This window comes from Antechinus flavipes, chromosome 1, assembly GCF_016432865.1.
Source record: "Antechinus flavipes isolate AdamAnt ecotype Samford, QLD, Australia chromosome 1, AdamAnt_v2, whole genome shotgun sequence".
In the NCBI taxonomy this organism is placed as follows: domain Eukaryota; kingdom Metazoa; phylum Chordata; class Mammalia; order Dasyuromorphia; family Dasyuridae; genus Antechinus; species Antechinus flavipes.
The window spans coordinates 261,408,618-261,425,977 of NC_067398.1; the positions used below are offsets into that span (position 1 = coordinate 261,408,618).

At 32.2% G+C, this 17,360-nt stretch overlaps 1 protein-coding gene across 1 annotated transcript in view; it reads right to left on the reverse strand.

Annotated features, from left to right (window-relative positions):
* The window catches only part of PMS2 (PMS1 homolog 2, mismatch repair system component), a 38,829-nt gene that overhangs the window by 17,410 nt on the left and 4,059 nt on the right, over positions 1-17,360 (reverse strand). Inside the window, exons 3-8 of the mRNA XM_052000850.1 lie at positions 17,011-17,097; positions 16,522-16,624; positions 13,941-14,124; positions 10,324-10,491; positions 8,654-8,751; positions 7,082-7,181 (exon numbers count right to left, since the gene is read on the reverse strand). Coding sequence (XP_051856810.1) covers positions 7,082-7,181; positions 8,654-8,751; positions 10,324-10,491; positions 13,941-14,124; positions 16,522-16,624; positions 17,011-17,097 — 740 coding nt within the window. The remainder of the gene's footprint in view (positions 1-7,081; positions 7,182-8,653; positions 8,752-10,323; positions 10,492-13,940; positions 14,125-16,521; positions 16,625-17,010; positions 17,098-17,360) is intronic.

The window sequence follows — 17,360 nt, forward strand, 5'->3', positions numbered from 1 at the left end:
TAAAACAAAATGGAAATAAAATATTTTAATTCTAAAGAATAAGTGGATAAAACAACAAATCATAGAAACAATAATTTTCAATGAGACAACATATCAAAACCTATGGGATGCAACCAAAGCAGTTCTTAGGAGAAACTTTATATTTCTAAATAGTTACATAGAGAAAAACCAATGAATTGGGCATCCAACTAAAAGAGCTAGAAAAAAAAAATTAAAAATCCTTAAATAAATACCAAATTAGAAATTCTGAAAAATCAAAAGATTAATAAAATCTAAATAAAGAAAACTATTGAATTAGTTAATAAAATTAAGAGTTTATTTTATGAAATAACCATCAAAGTAGATAAATCTTGGGCTAATTTGATTAGAAAAAGGAAACAAAAATCAAATTACCAGCATCAAAATGAAAACAATGAACTTATCATCAATGAAGAAGAAATTAAAGCAATAATTAGAAGCTTTTCCCCAATTGTATGGCAACAAATTTGACAATCTAATTGAAATGGGTGAACATTTGCAAAAACATAAATTGTTCACATTAAGAGAAAAAGAAATAAATTACTTAAATAATCTCATTTTTAAAAAGAAATTGAACATGTCATCAATGAACTTTCTAAGAAAAAAATCTTGAGGATCAGATTTATAAGTGGATCCTACCAAACATTTAAAGAACAATTAATTCCAATACTATGTAAATTATCTTGAAAAACAGGTAAAGAAGGAGTTCTGCCAAATTCCTTCTATGAAAAAAATATGGCATTGATATCTAAACCAGAAAGAGCCAAAACAGAGAAAGAAAATTATAGACCAATCTCTTTAAGGAATATTGATGCAAACATTTTAAATAAAATATTAGCAAAGAGATTACAACAATTTATCAGCAAGAAAATACATTATGACCAAGTGGGATTTATACCAGGAACACAGAGGTGCTTCACTATTAGGAAAATTATAGGCATAATTGACCATATCAGTAACAAAATAAACAGAAATTATATGATTATCTCAATAGATGCAGAAGACGCTTTTGACAAAACACAACACCCATTCCCACTGAAAACAATGGATAGCATGGGAAAAATTGGAGTTTTCCTTAAAATGATAAGCAGCAGAATATCTAAAACCATCAACAAATATTATTTGTAATGGGGAGAAGTTAAGACACATTTCCAAAAAAGATCAGGGGTGAAACAAAGATGTCCATTATCACTATACTATATTAGAAATGTTGGCTTTAGCCATAAGAAAAGAAAAAGAAATTAGAATAGGCAATGAGGAGATAAAACTATCAGTCTTTGCAAATGATATACTAATATATTTAAAGAATCCTAGAGAATTATTCAAAAACCTCCTTGAAACAATTTATAGCGTCAGCAAAGTTGCAAGATATAAAATAAACCCACACAAATCATCAGCATTTCTATATGTTACTAATAAAGCCTAGCAGCACGAGATATAAAGACAAATTATTCTTTTAAAATAAAATATTTGGGTGTCTACCTGGTAAGAAAAACACAGAAACTATATGAATACAATTACAAAACACTTTTCACGCAAATAAAGTGAGCTCTAAACAACTAGAAAAATCAATTGCTCATGGGTAGGCCAAACTAATCCAATAAAAATAACAATTCTACCTAAATTGGTCTACTTGTTCAGAGTCATACCAATCAAACTGCCAAAAAAAAAAAAAAATGATTTTATAGAGCTAGAAAAAATGAAACAATTCATATGGAAGTATTGGAATATTTACAAACTGTTAAGTCATTAGAATTGATAGAGACAATAATTATCTAATTTAGCATGGTTCAGTATCCTTGATCTGATCTTACAAGGAGATGTTTTGGGCCAGAACCTGAAACAAGATTCTAAGTAGAACTAATTGATATAATGATTGTGTTCACACCTTTACTCATTGGAGTTTACACATTTGAGCGATTTCAGGGTTTAGTATGAGATATCCGAATTCACACCTCCCTTGAAGCTCTTAGGACCAGAGAGCATGCTGCGAGATATCCCACAATCCCACTCTCTTATATGTTTCAGAGGCACTCAGAGAGAATTCAGCTGAATTAGATTGAGAGGGGAGCCAATCAAGAGAGTTACTTTGGGTTAGAGAAAGTTACTTTGGAACAATGACTGGGGTTGGAGAGGAGCACTCTGGGAGGAAGCCCACAAGCCCTCTCTCCAAGGCAAGAGAGATTCATTCCATTTTCCACTTGGCTGACTGGAGGCTGAAGAAAGCAGAGGCAGAAGCAAAGGACAATCTGCAAGAACTCTTGGAACCAAGCAGAGAGATAGGCCTCAACTAACCGAGCTATTTTGGAAGGAGAAAATAAACGTTTGCATTTTTACCAGCTGGCTGCATTTTGGGTGATTATTACTCTTAACTGAAACTAAGGCTGCTTCCAGAAAACATCCCCAAGAAACCTGCTCCCAGAGAGAACCTTTATATTATTTTAAAAGAAGAAAATCACCACATTTTGGAAGAACAAAAAGTGAAGTATATCAAGGGAAGTATATGGGAAAAAATGGGAAAAAAATAAAAAGAATAAAGGCCTAGCAAAACTAGATCTAAAACTCTTTAATTATAAAGCAGCAATCATCAAAAACATATGATATACTATACTCTTCTCAAATTGGTTAAGATGACAGGAAAAGTTGTTGGATAAATGTTGGAGGGGATGTGGGAAAATTGGAACAATGTATTAGTGTACATTGTTGGTGGAGTTGTGATATGATCCAACCATTCGGAGAGCAATTTAGAAATATGCCCAAAGGGATATTAAACTATGCATACTCTTTGATCCAGCAATATTTTTACTGGGTCTGGATCCCAAAGAGTCATAAAAAGGGAAAAAGGGCCCAAATGTGCAACAATGTTTGTAGCAACCTTTTTTGTGGTGTCAAGGAATCAGAAAGTGAGTGGATGCTCATCAGTTGGGCATAATATAGGATATGAATGTAATGAAACACGTTTGTTTTATGAGAAACAATTAGCAGGATGATTTCAGAAAGGCCTGGAGAGACTTACATAAACTAGTGCTAAGCAAAGTGAGTGGAGCTAAGAGAACATTGTACCCAGCAACAATGAGACTATGTGATGATCAACTCTGATAGACTTGGTTCTTTTCAACAGTGAGATGATTCAGGCCAATTCCAATAGATGTAATGGAATCCATCCATCCAGAGGACTGTGGAGACTGAATGTGGATCAAAACATAGTATTTTTACCTTTTTTGTTATTGTTTGCTTGCTTCTTTTTTCTTTCTCATTTTTCCCCTTTTTGATCTGATTTTTCTTGTGCAGCATAATAAATAGGAGATAGGTTTGAAAGAATTGCATATGTTTAACCTATTTTGGATTACTTACTATATGGGAGAAGAGATGAAGGGAAGGAGAAAATTTTGGAACACAGGTTTTATAAGGGTGAATGGTGGAAACTATCTTTGCATGTATTTTGAAAATAAAAAGCAATTATTAAAAATTTAAAACAAAAAAATTGTAAATTGGCCAATAAAATTTAAAAGGGATAAGTATAAAGACTGACACTTGGCTTAAAAAAATAAACCAGAGGAGGCATGGTAGTATATGAAAAAAGTCTGGTTTTTCAATTGTATTGCAAACTCAATGTATGTGACACAGAGCAATTGTCTCACAATTACTAGTGAAAGAGCTAGTAAAATCTTAGGTCACACTATCAGAAGTAGTTTGTAGAATTAAAGAGGTAAGGGTCCTTTTTCCTGGTCAGATCAAATCTAAAACACTGTTCAATTCAAAGTGCTACAAATTTATGAATGGGAGCAGGCACAGAGAACTGCAACCAGAATGATAAATAAAATTGAAGATAATGGCAGAGGGGCTTGAAGATAATGACAGAGGGACATCAAATGAAAAAAAAAAAAAAAAGGAAATGTTAATCTTGAAGAAAAGATATTCTCAAATATTGGGAAGGTAATATAGAAGAAGAATTAAACTTACTTTGCCTGATTCCAATGGAATGAACTATAGGCAATGGAAGAAAACTTCAGAGAGGAAAATTTAAGCCTAATATAAAAACAAACAAACAACAAAAAACTTCTTAATAATTAAGCTATGTCCCCAAATGTAATAGGCTCATCTGGGCTAAATAGCTGCCTAAACAGAAGGCAGGCTAACTACTGAGGTACCATATGCTTATTCCAGTATAATTCTGAAATTCATACCAGACCAAATAATGATCAAGAAATCCAATGAAAAACTGTAGTGATTTCTATACCAGAACTGTAAAAAAGGCAAAAGCACCCAGGCAAGAGAAAAGAGGAATCTGTTATCCAGTGAATGCTAGCCTTTCAAAGCAAATAAAGATGTAAAATAACACTCTGTTCCAAAATGTCACAAAGGACCCTGAAGATTCAGCATCCTCAACATCAAAAATCCAGTGATTTTTATGGTGGCAAAGAACTAGAAAACCATGATGGATCATGATGTGCTATAATAAATGATGAGCTCAATATCTGAGAAAAACAGGGACAGACTAGCACAAAATAATGAAGTACAAAATGAGCAGAACAAAGAGAACAACACTGTTTTGCTATTGCAATACTTTTTAAAAAACAACTTTGAGTAACTAAATAATTTGGAGTATCATAAATACTCAAATTAACTAAAAAGGACATATGAAGAAAGATGCTATCTGCATCTAAAGAAAGAAATGATAAATAGGAATATAGAATAGTTTTACATATGTGTATGAGTACACACACACACACACACACACACACACACACTTATTTGTGTGTAATGGTAGTCATCCCTAGAACTATGGGGAGAGGGAAGAAAAGAGAAAAAGAAAAAAAATGGATAACTTTATTATATATTTAAGAGGAATAGCAAGTTAAATATAATAAATTTGGAGTTTCATTGTCAATCATCTTTTTTTTCTATTCTACTATGTTCTAGCAATGCTTGTTTTATGTCTTAAGTTCAGAATAAAATAAATAAAATTTCAAAAAGAAAAGATCCAGCAAGGCCTAATCCCAGGAGTTGTAGGTCAACACAAGAACTCAGGAGACTCAGAGACCAAGCAGAGTCAACTACCCAACTCAACAACACAACAAAAGACAGAGTCTGGCCCTGGCACAAAGGCCTAATTAAAAAACTAAAGCCGAAGATGAGTAAATCAAAGAAAACATTAGTCAGTAAAGAGATTTATTGCAAATTTAGAAATTCCCCCAAAAGAAAGAGTAATTTCATAGCAAATGCAAACAGAGTCTTAAAGAAAAAGGATGTCCCAGAAGAACTACATGAATAACTTAAAGGACAAATGAAGAGATAAAAAAATCAAATAAAATCTCTGGAGGAAAGAAAGGTTAGGAATCTCTGAAAACTAAACTAAACCAAAGAGGCCAACAAACATTTATTAAAAATTTAAATACAGGAAGTTCTCAGAGGAAAAAATCAAAGGAATGAAATAGTCATATGGAAAATGACCTAAATCATTTATAATTAGAGAAATGCAAATTAAAACAACTTTGGGTACCATCTTAAATCTATCAGATTAACTTAGGTGACAGGAAAAAAAAATGACAAAGGTGGAGGGGATGTGGGGAAAAAAGGGACACTAAACATACTACTAGTTCAAACATTCTGGAGAACAATTTAGAATTATGCCCAAAGGATATAAAATTGTGCATACCCTTTAACCGAGCAATACAACTAATTAGGTCTACACCCCAAGGGATTCAAAGAAAAATAATCCATATATACAAAAATTTGTACATAATATTTTGTGGTGGCAAAGAATTGGAAACTGAAGGAATACTTATCAGCTGAGAAATGGCTAAACAAGGTATGGCATATGAATAAATTGGAATACTATTGTGCTGTAAGAAAGGATAGAGGGGATGATTTTAGAAAAATTTAGGAAGACTTATTTGTAGTGATTCAAAATGGAGAAAAACCAGGAGAACAATGTACACAGTAACAGCAAATAAAATAAAATAAAATACTTTAACTCTAATTAATACAATATTGCAGCATAATTCATGATGGAAAATCCATCCACCTCTAATTAGAGAACTGAAGAACTCAGACTATATTGAAGCATCTCTTTTTCTTTATTTTTCTTGCTTTGTTTCCCCCTAGAACACAGCTAATACAAAAATATGTTTTGCATTTGACTTCGTATGTATAAATGTTATCGTATTTCTTGACTTCTCAATGAATGGGAAAGAGGAAAGGAGAAAATTTGGAACTAAAAATTAATACAACAACAACAACAAAAACTTATTATGTGCCAGAAACTGTGCTAAGTCCTGAGATAACAAATACAAGCAGGGAAAGAACAAAAGAAAACAAAACAAACCCTGTCTTCCCTGCCTTCAACGAGCTTACATTTTAATGAGGAAAACAATTGTATAAAAAGAAGTTGAAAAGCAAGGAAGAAGGTAGAGTACACGCACAAGGTGGAAAGTCAAGAGTCATAATTTGAAGAATAGCTCTTTATGATAAGTCCCCTCTGCCCCTCAGCTCAATCTCACAAATCTTTCTTCGGAAGCAATATGGGAGTTATGGTACCTATAAGAAAAGTGCTGACTCTGGAGTCCAAGCACCTAAATTCAAATCTCACCTAAATACCATCCATGTGATTCAGGGCAATTCACTTAACCTCCCTAGGAATCAGTTTTCTTATGTATAAAATCAAGAGAACACTATACACAGCAAGAAGAAGATTATGTAATCATCAACTGTGATAGACTTGACTCTTCAACAATTTCAATAGACTTGTGATGGAAAGAGCCAAGACAAGATTGGTATAAGAAATTAAATAGAAATTTTAGGAGAGTTTTGCAGAAGCCATAGATGACACATGAAGGCCAGCAAACAACACAGAAAAATGGAAACTCAGAAATGCAAAAAAATATGTATAATATTGTATAACAGCTATATAATTTATTTTTTAATACTATAGTTCAGACTTCTCTGATGCAAAGGGAGGGCCAAAAAATTTTATATAGATTTTCCAGATCCTGGGCTTACTGCCTCCTGACTCCTGTGATGTGGAAAGGATAAATATATATTACACTACTAGTAATTTTACCTTTGCAAGATCACAAGGCCGCTGATTAATAAAGAAAAACTGCCTCTCTGTTGTACTTCTTCCAACACCATGGTCAGAACGGGAAATAAAACCTGAAATACTATTTTACATTTAATATGATAAGAGTTATTAGTACACAGAGCAGAGAAAGTAATTTGTCAACATATATTCAAATAAACAAATATTTTTAAACATCCACCATGTGCAAAGCACTTTTATTATATATCACAATAATTTGAAAGGGTTTTTTAAAGCTCCTGTCTTCTCCCTTCTCTAAATCCCCCAAATTTGATGATATTATTGAAATATTTTAAGTATACTCTATTCCTACTTCTTAGAAAAAGAGAAATCAGAGTGCATTCAGTAATTACATAAGACTTCCTTTACATATCCCATATTATAATTACTCACAAAACTTTTATTCAGTTCCTTCTTACCTCGTCTGTTCTCCTCCAGGGTACACTGCCTTCTATTACATTGCCAATAATCCTACATGCTCAAAAAATTTCATTCAAAACCTACTCTCTAAAACCAGACCTTTGTTTTATCTCAGTAAATAAATTTAACTACAATATTAGGAGAAAGGGAGGGAGGAAAGGAGAGAGGAACAAAAGAGAGAGAGAGAGAAAGAGATTAATTTAATTTTGCTTCTCTCTTTTCCCTTAGCAAAGAGGTAAGGTATAACAAAAGGAGAAAGTTGTATCCAGGCTGAAGAAGTAATTGTATCAGTTATCAGTTAAATTTAACTTAATTGTTTTCTCTTGTTACAAAGGAAGGTTCAAATTTGAAAGGTTTAAGAATTATGATCAACACAGTAACCAATCATGATTCCATGAAGTCTATTACCATCTCCTGATAGAGCAATTAGACTCAAGATAAAGAATGAGAGAGTTAAATTTTTTGAACATGTCCAGGGCAGGAATTTGTTCTGTTTGACTATATGTATTTGTTATAAGGTTAGGTTTTTTTCCCAGGAGAGGTAAAGATAGAAGAGAAAGAAAATGTTTGTTTTTGTTTTTGTTTGTTGCTAACTGGAAAAAATCAAATTAAGTTTAAAATAACAAAACAAGGCGATTCCAAAGGGCGGAGAGATAGTGGTTAATATATTTCTAGACAGAAATCGCTATGACGTAGAAAAAGGCATCAATAAAGCATATTAAAAAAAAAGTCAGGATTTGAAGGCAGCAGAAATACTCAAGCCAAAAGAAATGAAATATGGTATAAAACCAGTCCTATATTCTTCTGCTATGCTAAAATAATTTTATAAATAAAATATTATATATGGCAACACAAATTATTTTGATCATTTATTACCTAACCCCACTAAGGATATAATAAATCCATCTAAATTAAAAATGTGCCAAATTATACAGAACAAAAAGCTTTTTTATTCCTGTTTGTTAACCACAGTTAAGCATCTGGTACTTTCTTATATCGTTTTCCTTAAATTCTCTTCCAGCAGTTGTATCACTAACAATTTTATGCAATTCCTAAATTATCATTTTGCCCTTAAAAAAAAAAACCTTATTAATTTTAAATGAATTGCCTAAGCAAAGAGCTTTAAACACTTACCTAAAGAGATCATGTAGTGTATCATTATAGTTAATACCATATTCTTCACAAACTGATTCCCTAGGGGGCAGTTGCACAAAGGGAATGAGAGTTTGTAACTGAAAGAAATTAGGATTTGTTATTATTGGCCACAACAGTTACAATAAACCTTACTTTTGGAAATAAGGCATATGGCTTCTCCTTCCCCCTCCCCCCCCACGTGATTCTTCCCTTCTAAGTTTATAACTGAACTGCACTAGGAAAGCAATAGAACTCAATCTGATTTCTTTGGCTTACAAATAGCAATTCTGATCATATTCCTGATGTACATTTGGAAAGTTGGAAAATATGGGGGGGAAATATAGTTAGCAATAGTAATTGTACCCCCTGCATTTTTGATTACCTTCACAGGCTAATTGTACACTATTTCAAAGTCCGACTCTTTTTATATAGCAAATTGAACTGTTTGGACATGTGTATATATATATATATTGTATTTAACTTATACTTTAACATATTTAACATGTATTGGTCAACCTGCCATATGGGGAAGGGGTCAGGGAGAAGGAGGGAAAAAGTTGGAACAAAAGGATTTGCAACTATCAATGCTGAAAAAATTACCTATGCATAGATCTTGTAAATAAAAATCTATAATAATAATAAAAAAATTTTTTAAATAGTAATTGTAAAAAAAAATTCTGAAGCAAGTTTTTCTGATAAGTCCTCATTTCTCAAACAGAGGGAACTGAGTCAAATTCATAAAAAAAAAAAAAGAGCTATGCTTCAATTGACAAATGATCAGAAGATATGATCAATGCCCAAAAGGCTATAAATTCATGTCTTTGACTTAATAACAGCACTATTTGGCATGAATACCAAAAGAGATTTGGGGGGAAAAAAAGGAAGATGACCTATATGCACAAAAAATATTCATAGCAACTCTCTTCTCAGGACAAAAACACCTGGAAAGTCCTCTATGAACTCAAGCAAAGTGAAATGTACTATATACAAAGTAATAGAAATGTTCTAGGATGACCAGCTATGAATGACTTTGCTATGCTCAGGAATCTCAGTAGTACAATCATACATGATTACTCTAAAGGACTTATGAGGAAAAATCCTATCCATACCCAGAGAAGAAACTGAATGTGTCTAAATGCAGATTGAAGCATTCTCTCCTTCTCTCTCTCTCTTTCTTTGTTTTTAACTTAATTTTTCTTGAGAGTTATTATTTCCATTAGGATGGGAGATCTATTTTTCCCCCCATAACTTGACTTTTATGGAAATGTTTCACATAACTTCATAAGTAGTTTCTTAATTGTGGGTGAGGATAAGGGAAAGAATCTAGAACTCAAAAATTTAAAAAACAAATGTAAAGAATTCTTTTGTTTTGAATGTTACTGGAGGAAAATATTAAATAAATAAAATTAAGAAAAGTTGGAAAATTCAGGCCATTCCATTTATTGGACAAACTATTACTTACAATTTTCTGAGTAGAAGCAAAAAGGTATGATTTTCTTTTTAATCAAAATTACTTTTTGTTTTCTCAACAAGCAACTAATGATTCTACTTCAACTAATCTTAGTGGGGAAATGTTTAAAAACATTTAATTACTGGATTTTTCTCAGAACATTAATTCCAAAAGGGCAAAAACCTGCCATAACTACAATACAATTTGTGGCAATTACTACCTGTTTTTGTCCAAACACTGCTGCAATATTTTCCTTTACTGTGGAGTTTCCATTTGTGCATAAAATAGTTTGACGTTTTCCTTGTCCGACCTGATTGGTGCAGTTTATTCGGATACCTGTTGAAATGATACAGTATGCTTGTAATACCTGTACCATTTTGGTGAATTCCTGGTTAAAAACAAACAACAAAAAGTGCAAGAAACTTCTCAATCATTTATAAGTGGGAAAGCATACAATAACCATTGTTCAACAATTATAATAGCTTACTTGAAAGTATTAAAGTACTTTTAACAAAAAGAATTCTTCTGGATGTTAGAAAATCTTAAGCATAAAGAGTAACCTAATTTAAGACACACAGAAATCAATTACAGCATAAAATTGCACTCAAGATTTTTGGCTCCCATAATTCTTTAATTAGTATTAACACCTGTTTATTTTCTTAATGAGACATTCCTAAATAAATACATGACTCTTATTCAAAGTAAGGTACAATATGTAAAACTCAGGCACAAATTAGCATTCTGCAAAAAAATATGTTTAAAAAAGTTTTTAGCTATATGTTGACCATGCACTTAATTTTCACTCAAATCTATGAAGGTTTTACTGAATTATTTTTCAAAGTTTCAGAAAAATAGAGAATGTTCTTAAAATAAACATAAAACTATTAAAAGACAGACTTCCAGAATTACAAAAGGTAATATAAAGTGAAAAGCAAAATAATGGAATTTCTGAATTGATGCATTACACACATGCATCAGACCAACAACTTTTTGATGATTATTTCTCAGAAAAAACATTAGACTATATTAATGCAGTATTGTCTGACTAAAAGGGGGGAAAAAAACAAGCTAAATATTTTTTAAATTTATTCAATTTACTTTATTTGAAAAATAGAGTAAGAAAACAGAAAAGAAATACAAAACAAAATAAAGCAACACAAAAGAGAACACTGTCATGTGCCCAGCAGATCTTCAAGGTGGATTCAAAATATATAACAACAAATTGCCAAATCAAGGAGAAAAAAATATATATATATATATACACACACATATACATATATGAAGAAATTACATTCATGACTGTCTGCTTTTTCTTTATTTCCTTGTAAATTGTTCTTTGGTTCTCTGTTGCACACCTTATTTATTTTTCCCCCTTTCATCCCTTCCACTACCTCCAACCAACCCACAATTAAAAAAAGATATATTTATGTATACATATGTAGACATATACATACATACACACACACCCCACACATATAAACACATATGCATTCTATCAGGGATATTTCCTATCCCTGCTGACTCTTTAATTAAATTCCACTCCCTAACTTGCCTTACTAATACTTAATCTACCCCCACCCAAGAATCTCTTCCTTGTCTTCTTCCCTCAACCTTCACTTCCCCATGTACCCATCCCTCCTCTCTTATTTCTTTCTAGATTTTAGAGGATGCTAAACCTTTCATGGTATATATGTAAGCTGGCCATTGAACCCATTTCCAATGTGAATAGGTTTTTCAGAACTACAATCCCTCCTTCCCGCTCTAATGCTTTCGTGTCTATTCTTTCTTTGCATCTCATTTGTAAAACATGATTACTATTTTTACCTTAATTCTGGCAATCTTTCTTTTGAGCTATTCTATTGTTGAACTATATCTATATATTAAGATATGAATCTCAAACATATAATATACATATCTAAAAAATATAAATAATTTGTCTATGTTTAAACAATTTGTCCATGTTAAATTCCTTAAAATTGATCTTTCATATTGGTTCTTATGTTAAATTTTCTGTTAAGTTCAGGTTTGGTTGCTAGAAAGTCCTGAAAATCTGCAAGTTCGTGAAATGTCCATTTTTTCTCATTTAAAATTATAGATAATTTTGCTGGATATATTTTTGGTCACAGAGCTAACACTTTTCTTTGTTGATAGATATGATTTCAGGGTCTGCAGTTTTTATTGTAGCTGCTGATAAGTATTGCACAATTCTAATTGTAGCTCTATCATGTTTAAATTGTTTTCTTGCTTCTTGCAAAATTTTCTCTTTGATCTGGGGGTTTTGAAATTTGGCTATATTACTATGTGTTTTCCACAAAAGATCTCTTTGAGGTGCTGATCAGTGGACTTTTTCTATTTCTACTTTCTCCTCATGTTCTATCACTTGAAGACAATTTTCTTGGATTATTTCCTGCATTATTATGTTCTCTTTTTGGTCAGAACTTTCTAGCAGTCCAATTATTCTTATATTTTTTTCTTCTTGATCTGATCTCTAAATATGTTGTTTTTCTTATAAGATGTTTCACATTCAGTCCTATTTTCTCATTTTTTTAATAATCTGTTTTATTTCTTAGTCTCTCATAGCTTCACTGGCTTCCCTTTGCCCAATTCTAATTTTCAAAGAATTACTTTCATCTTTGAGATTCTGTACCTCTTCTAGTTGGTTAACTTTTTTTTTTCAATAATTCTTTTTGTTTTTGTTGGATGGTTTTTATTTTCCTTTTTAGTTTTTCCTCAAAGTCTCTCATTTGAGTTTTAAATTCTTTTTTGAGTTCTTCTATAAATTCTCTCTAGGAAGAGAACCATTTCACATTACTCTTTGGGATAGCAGCTTTTTTTTTTTTTTTTTTAAATTAAAGTGCCCTCCTCTGAAGATCAACCCTGTGGTCTGTCATGTTCCCAAAACATCCCCCATAATGGTGGGGATTTCTCCTTTTTTGCTGGTTCATTTTTTTTAAATTAAGAGATATTGGTGTAAGCACTTCTAATTGCAAAGTAGGAGGATGGTACCTCAAATTTCCCTTCAGCTCTCCTCTCTGATCAGGAACCCCAAACCAAGAACTTCACCCTCCTGCAAGTACCTACAGCCAGCAATGTCACTGCCTTGCTGTTTTTGCATTCACTGGATGCTGGTTCCTTCTCATCCAGGGTTGTACCTCAGCAACTCAATTGGGCCTGGATTCCCTCTGTCTTCCCAGATTCAAGCCTCTACTCATCTGGGAGATGAAAGTCTCTACAATTCCTGCTAAGGTTCCAGCTTACTGGCTAACACCTGGAGAGGTTCCCCACTTGGTGTTTCTGTGGAGTTAGCCTAGAGGCATTTGCACTTCACATTGATTTTCAGATCTGTGTGGAGACTGCTGGCTAAGATGGAAAGAAGTGGCTCAGCTAGCGGTAGAGGGGAAAATGGCCTAGGCAGAAAAAATTAATTGGTCAGGTAGAACATAAAAACAAAGGCAGAAAGCATTCTCTTTACGAAAGTCCTACTAAGATAAGATGCCTTATTAGGATTAAAATTTTTCAAAAGCTAAAACAGAGGAGCACAAGTTCTTATGCATCATCCTATTGAACTGGATAGGATCTGAGTATGGGTCCAGCAATAGACTGACTCCTCAGTCTATGGTTTGGAAAGGCTTATTTCCATAAAGTTAACCATTGTATAATGATTTTATTTAGATCACAGAAACTCAAGTTGCCTTCTAATGTCTGGAAAGGCAAACATACTTATATGAATAAAATTATATATCTATTGAAGTATTGAAAATGTAACTTCTTATATACATATAAGCTTAATATAATGATAAAAATCTTTTAAAAATCAGGTTCTTTAATTCACTATACCTTTTTAATATTTCGTTGAAATTCTTTATGTCTCACAGGCAGGGTAGAAAACAACTGCTGTACACTGACAGTTGTCCCTTGTGGTCGGGGATAAGGGGCCTTTTGAACAATTTTCCCATTATGATCAAAAACCAATCTTGTTCCAATTGTGGCTGATTTATGACAAGTTGAAATCATTACATCACTATAAAAGAGAAAACACGATTCAAAGCTGTTCTTCCTAGAACATACATTATTTGCCTTCTGAGACAATAGATTATCATACAGTTACTTTCATATCTGGCCTTCCCCACTTCCCAATTATTTTCTGGTAACTAGTGTTTATAAATTCTCTTAACAAAAAATGATGATCTACTTTGTGTCAGATATAACATCTCAGATACAAATGTTATATCATACACCTCATACTATAAATATTCAGGTATGGTACTTATTTTTTTTAAATGGAAGAGATAAAGGGAAAAATAGGTCTGTGGTCAATTAGTGAGGGAAAAAAAGCTTTACCTTCTTTGCCATCATGAAAACATGAAAAATTTCCAATTATCATAGAACTGTAAAGAACTAAAAAGACACAAAGTTCATAAGCTCAGTATCCTTCCTATTCTACCTTTCTAAATCCAAAACCCAATACATGACAGGTATTTCTGACTAAAATCAGTTCATCAGATTAGTTAATTTTTTAAAGAATTAAAAAATCTTTTTTTAACCAAGAATTTAAAAATTTTAAAACAACTTGAGATTTCAACATTTCCATATGATTATAAATTACAAGTTTCCTTTAACCAGAGTAATATAATTCTGTAAAAGATAAGAGATGCTAAAGCTTACATTTTTTCATGGAAAAGAGGGAATCTCAATTATTACATTTTATTCACATTTATATAACATGATGTTATGTTCAAAAGTCAAATTAAGCATGATGGTTATTTTTCTAAAATGTACAGCCCAAACCCCACACTTAATAAGTGAAACAGAACAACAATAAAAAACACAGAAAAACAAAGAGTACACTGATCTTAATTAAAATAAACTACAGCTAAATATTGCTATTAGTTTCTCACCTAGAACAAAGGGATAGGAAGGAATATTTACTCTTAAAACCATCAGGACTTCCTCTTGTTTATCTCATGCTCTTGCTAATCATTACCTTTTGAGAGGCAATTTCTTTACCACCACAAGAGATTAATATTTCCTGGCATTGATAACATCTGCCCAAATCAATGGGGTTCTCACATCCCATTCTGTGAAACTAGCAAAAATGCAGAAATACCTTCTACCCTCAAACTTTTTTCTGGTCATTTTCTCCTAAGATTTAGAGAAATCTTAACCTAAAGGATACTATGGGCATAACTAAATCTTAAAACATATCCTATTTCATCTTTATTTATTTACAATAGCACTGCAACCTTACTCCTCCTTTATGGACTTCATATTCTTCTTTGTTTGCTACATTCTCAATCAATCAACAAGCATTTATTAAGCATTTCTATTATGTCAGGCACAATTCTAGATACAAAAACAATATATGGGACAAGAGTCCCCTTTCTTAAGAAATTTGCCTTCTTTCTTTCTTTTTTTTTTTTTTTAAATTTTATTTTATTTAATAATAACTTTGTATTGACAGAATCCATTCCAGGATAATTTTTACACGACATTATCCCTTGCAATCACTTAAGTTTCGTTTTTTCCCCTCCCTCCCTCCTCCCCCCCCCCCCAAGATGGCAAGCAGTCCTATATATGTTAAATATGTTGCAGTATATCCTAGATACAATACATATTTGCAGAACGAAATTTGCCTTCTTTCAAGAGAACAGCAGATACACATATAAAACAAAAGAAATACCAAATAAACATAAGTAATTTGGAGGAAGAAAAGGGATTAAGAAAGGTCTATCATAGGAGATGATACATAGGAGATTGATTTTTGAATAAAGCTAGGGATTCTAGGAGGTAGAGGATAGAAGACAGAATATTCAAGAATATAGAACAGCCTGTGCAAAGGTAAGAAGAGAGGCAGGAGGCATCATGACAATGTGTGAGGAAAAACAAATAGGTCAGATGACTAGGATAGACACTGTGTACACTGTGAATAATATAATAAACCTGGAAAGATAGGATGATGCTAGATTTTGAAAACCTTTAAATGCCAAACAGAAAAGTGTACACAAATATATTTCATTCTAGAAGCAATGGGAAGCCACAGAAGCTTTTTGAATAGAGGAATGTAAAATGGTCAAACCTATGCGTTAGGACCTACTATACATATTAGAAATATGACAATTCACAAAGTTTATCAATGGAAGTTAAATAAAACTAAAAACTGAAAACCTGATAGGACTATCCCAATGATAGCTATCATGTGAAGGAATAAAATATTTAAACACTTCGTTGCTAACATGATAATACCAACCTACAAATTAACCACTAACTTGTTAATTTGAAATAAACTATTCCAGACATTCCAGGTCTCATTAGCCTTATTCAAACATTAATGACTGAAATCATTCTTTTCAAATTTAGTGTTTTGGTTTGGTTTTTTAAAATGCAGAATCACGCACCAAAGTTAAAAATGTACTATTACCTCAAAGCACAAAGTGAGCTCAGAGCCTCTCCTCGAAAGCCAAATGTTTCAACATGTGTTAAATCAGAAAAATCTTGAATCTTGGAAGTATAATGTTTCAGAGCTAAAAAAAGAAGTTAAATATCTTCTATTAGCACTTATGTGTTTGAGGCATGACATTCAACCTCTCTGGGCTTTATTTTCTTCATATAAAATGAGGGGTTGAAATAGATCACCTCCAGCTCTATATGTTGCTAAATACTTACTCTCTTCTTCAGACTAAATATTCCCAAGTCTTTTGTCCAATCTGTATATGGTATGTTTTCAAATCATTTCACTAATTCTAAATGGATGGAGTTTGGAATATATTCAATAAGAAATAAAAAGCATTAACAGATTGGCTCATGAATTATTTTTTAAGCCCAAATATATGTTCATTAAGAGAATGGAATACAAATGTTAGTTCATTTTGTCATACTGCTTTAAAACAGGCAAGAAAATTCAACTTACTCAAGCCTTCAAAGTTTTCTTTTTCTACTCCAAGACCGTTGTCTGAAACTTCAATGAGATCAGCTCCATACTCCTTAAGCTTTAAGTCTAGGAAGATTAAAAAAAAAATTTAACTTTCATATAATGAACACATTTCAAAGCTTATCCTGATTTTCTTAATGCTTTTCTAAATCAGCACTTGCTACTTTTAACTACAATGCAGCTGCTATTGAAAATAATATTTTTACTCCCCTCCCTTAAAGTCATTTATGTCTCTATTTATTAGCCCATATTTTTAGATCTCAGCAAGTATCTGGTTCTATTTCATTGGGATGAATAATGTTAGCCTTAGAAGATTGTTATAGACATTG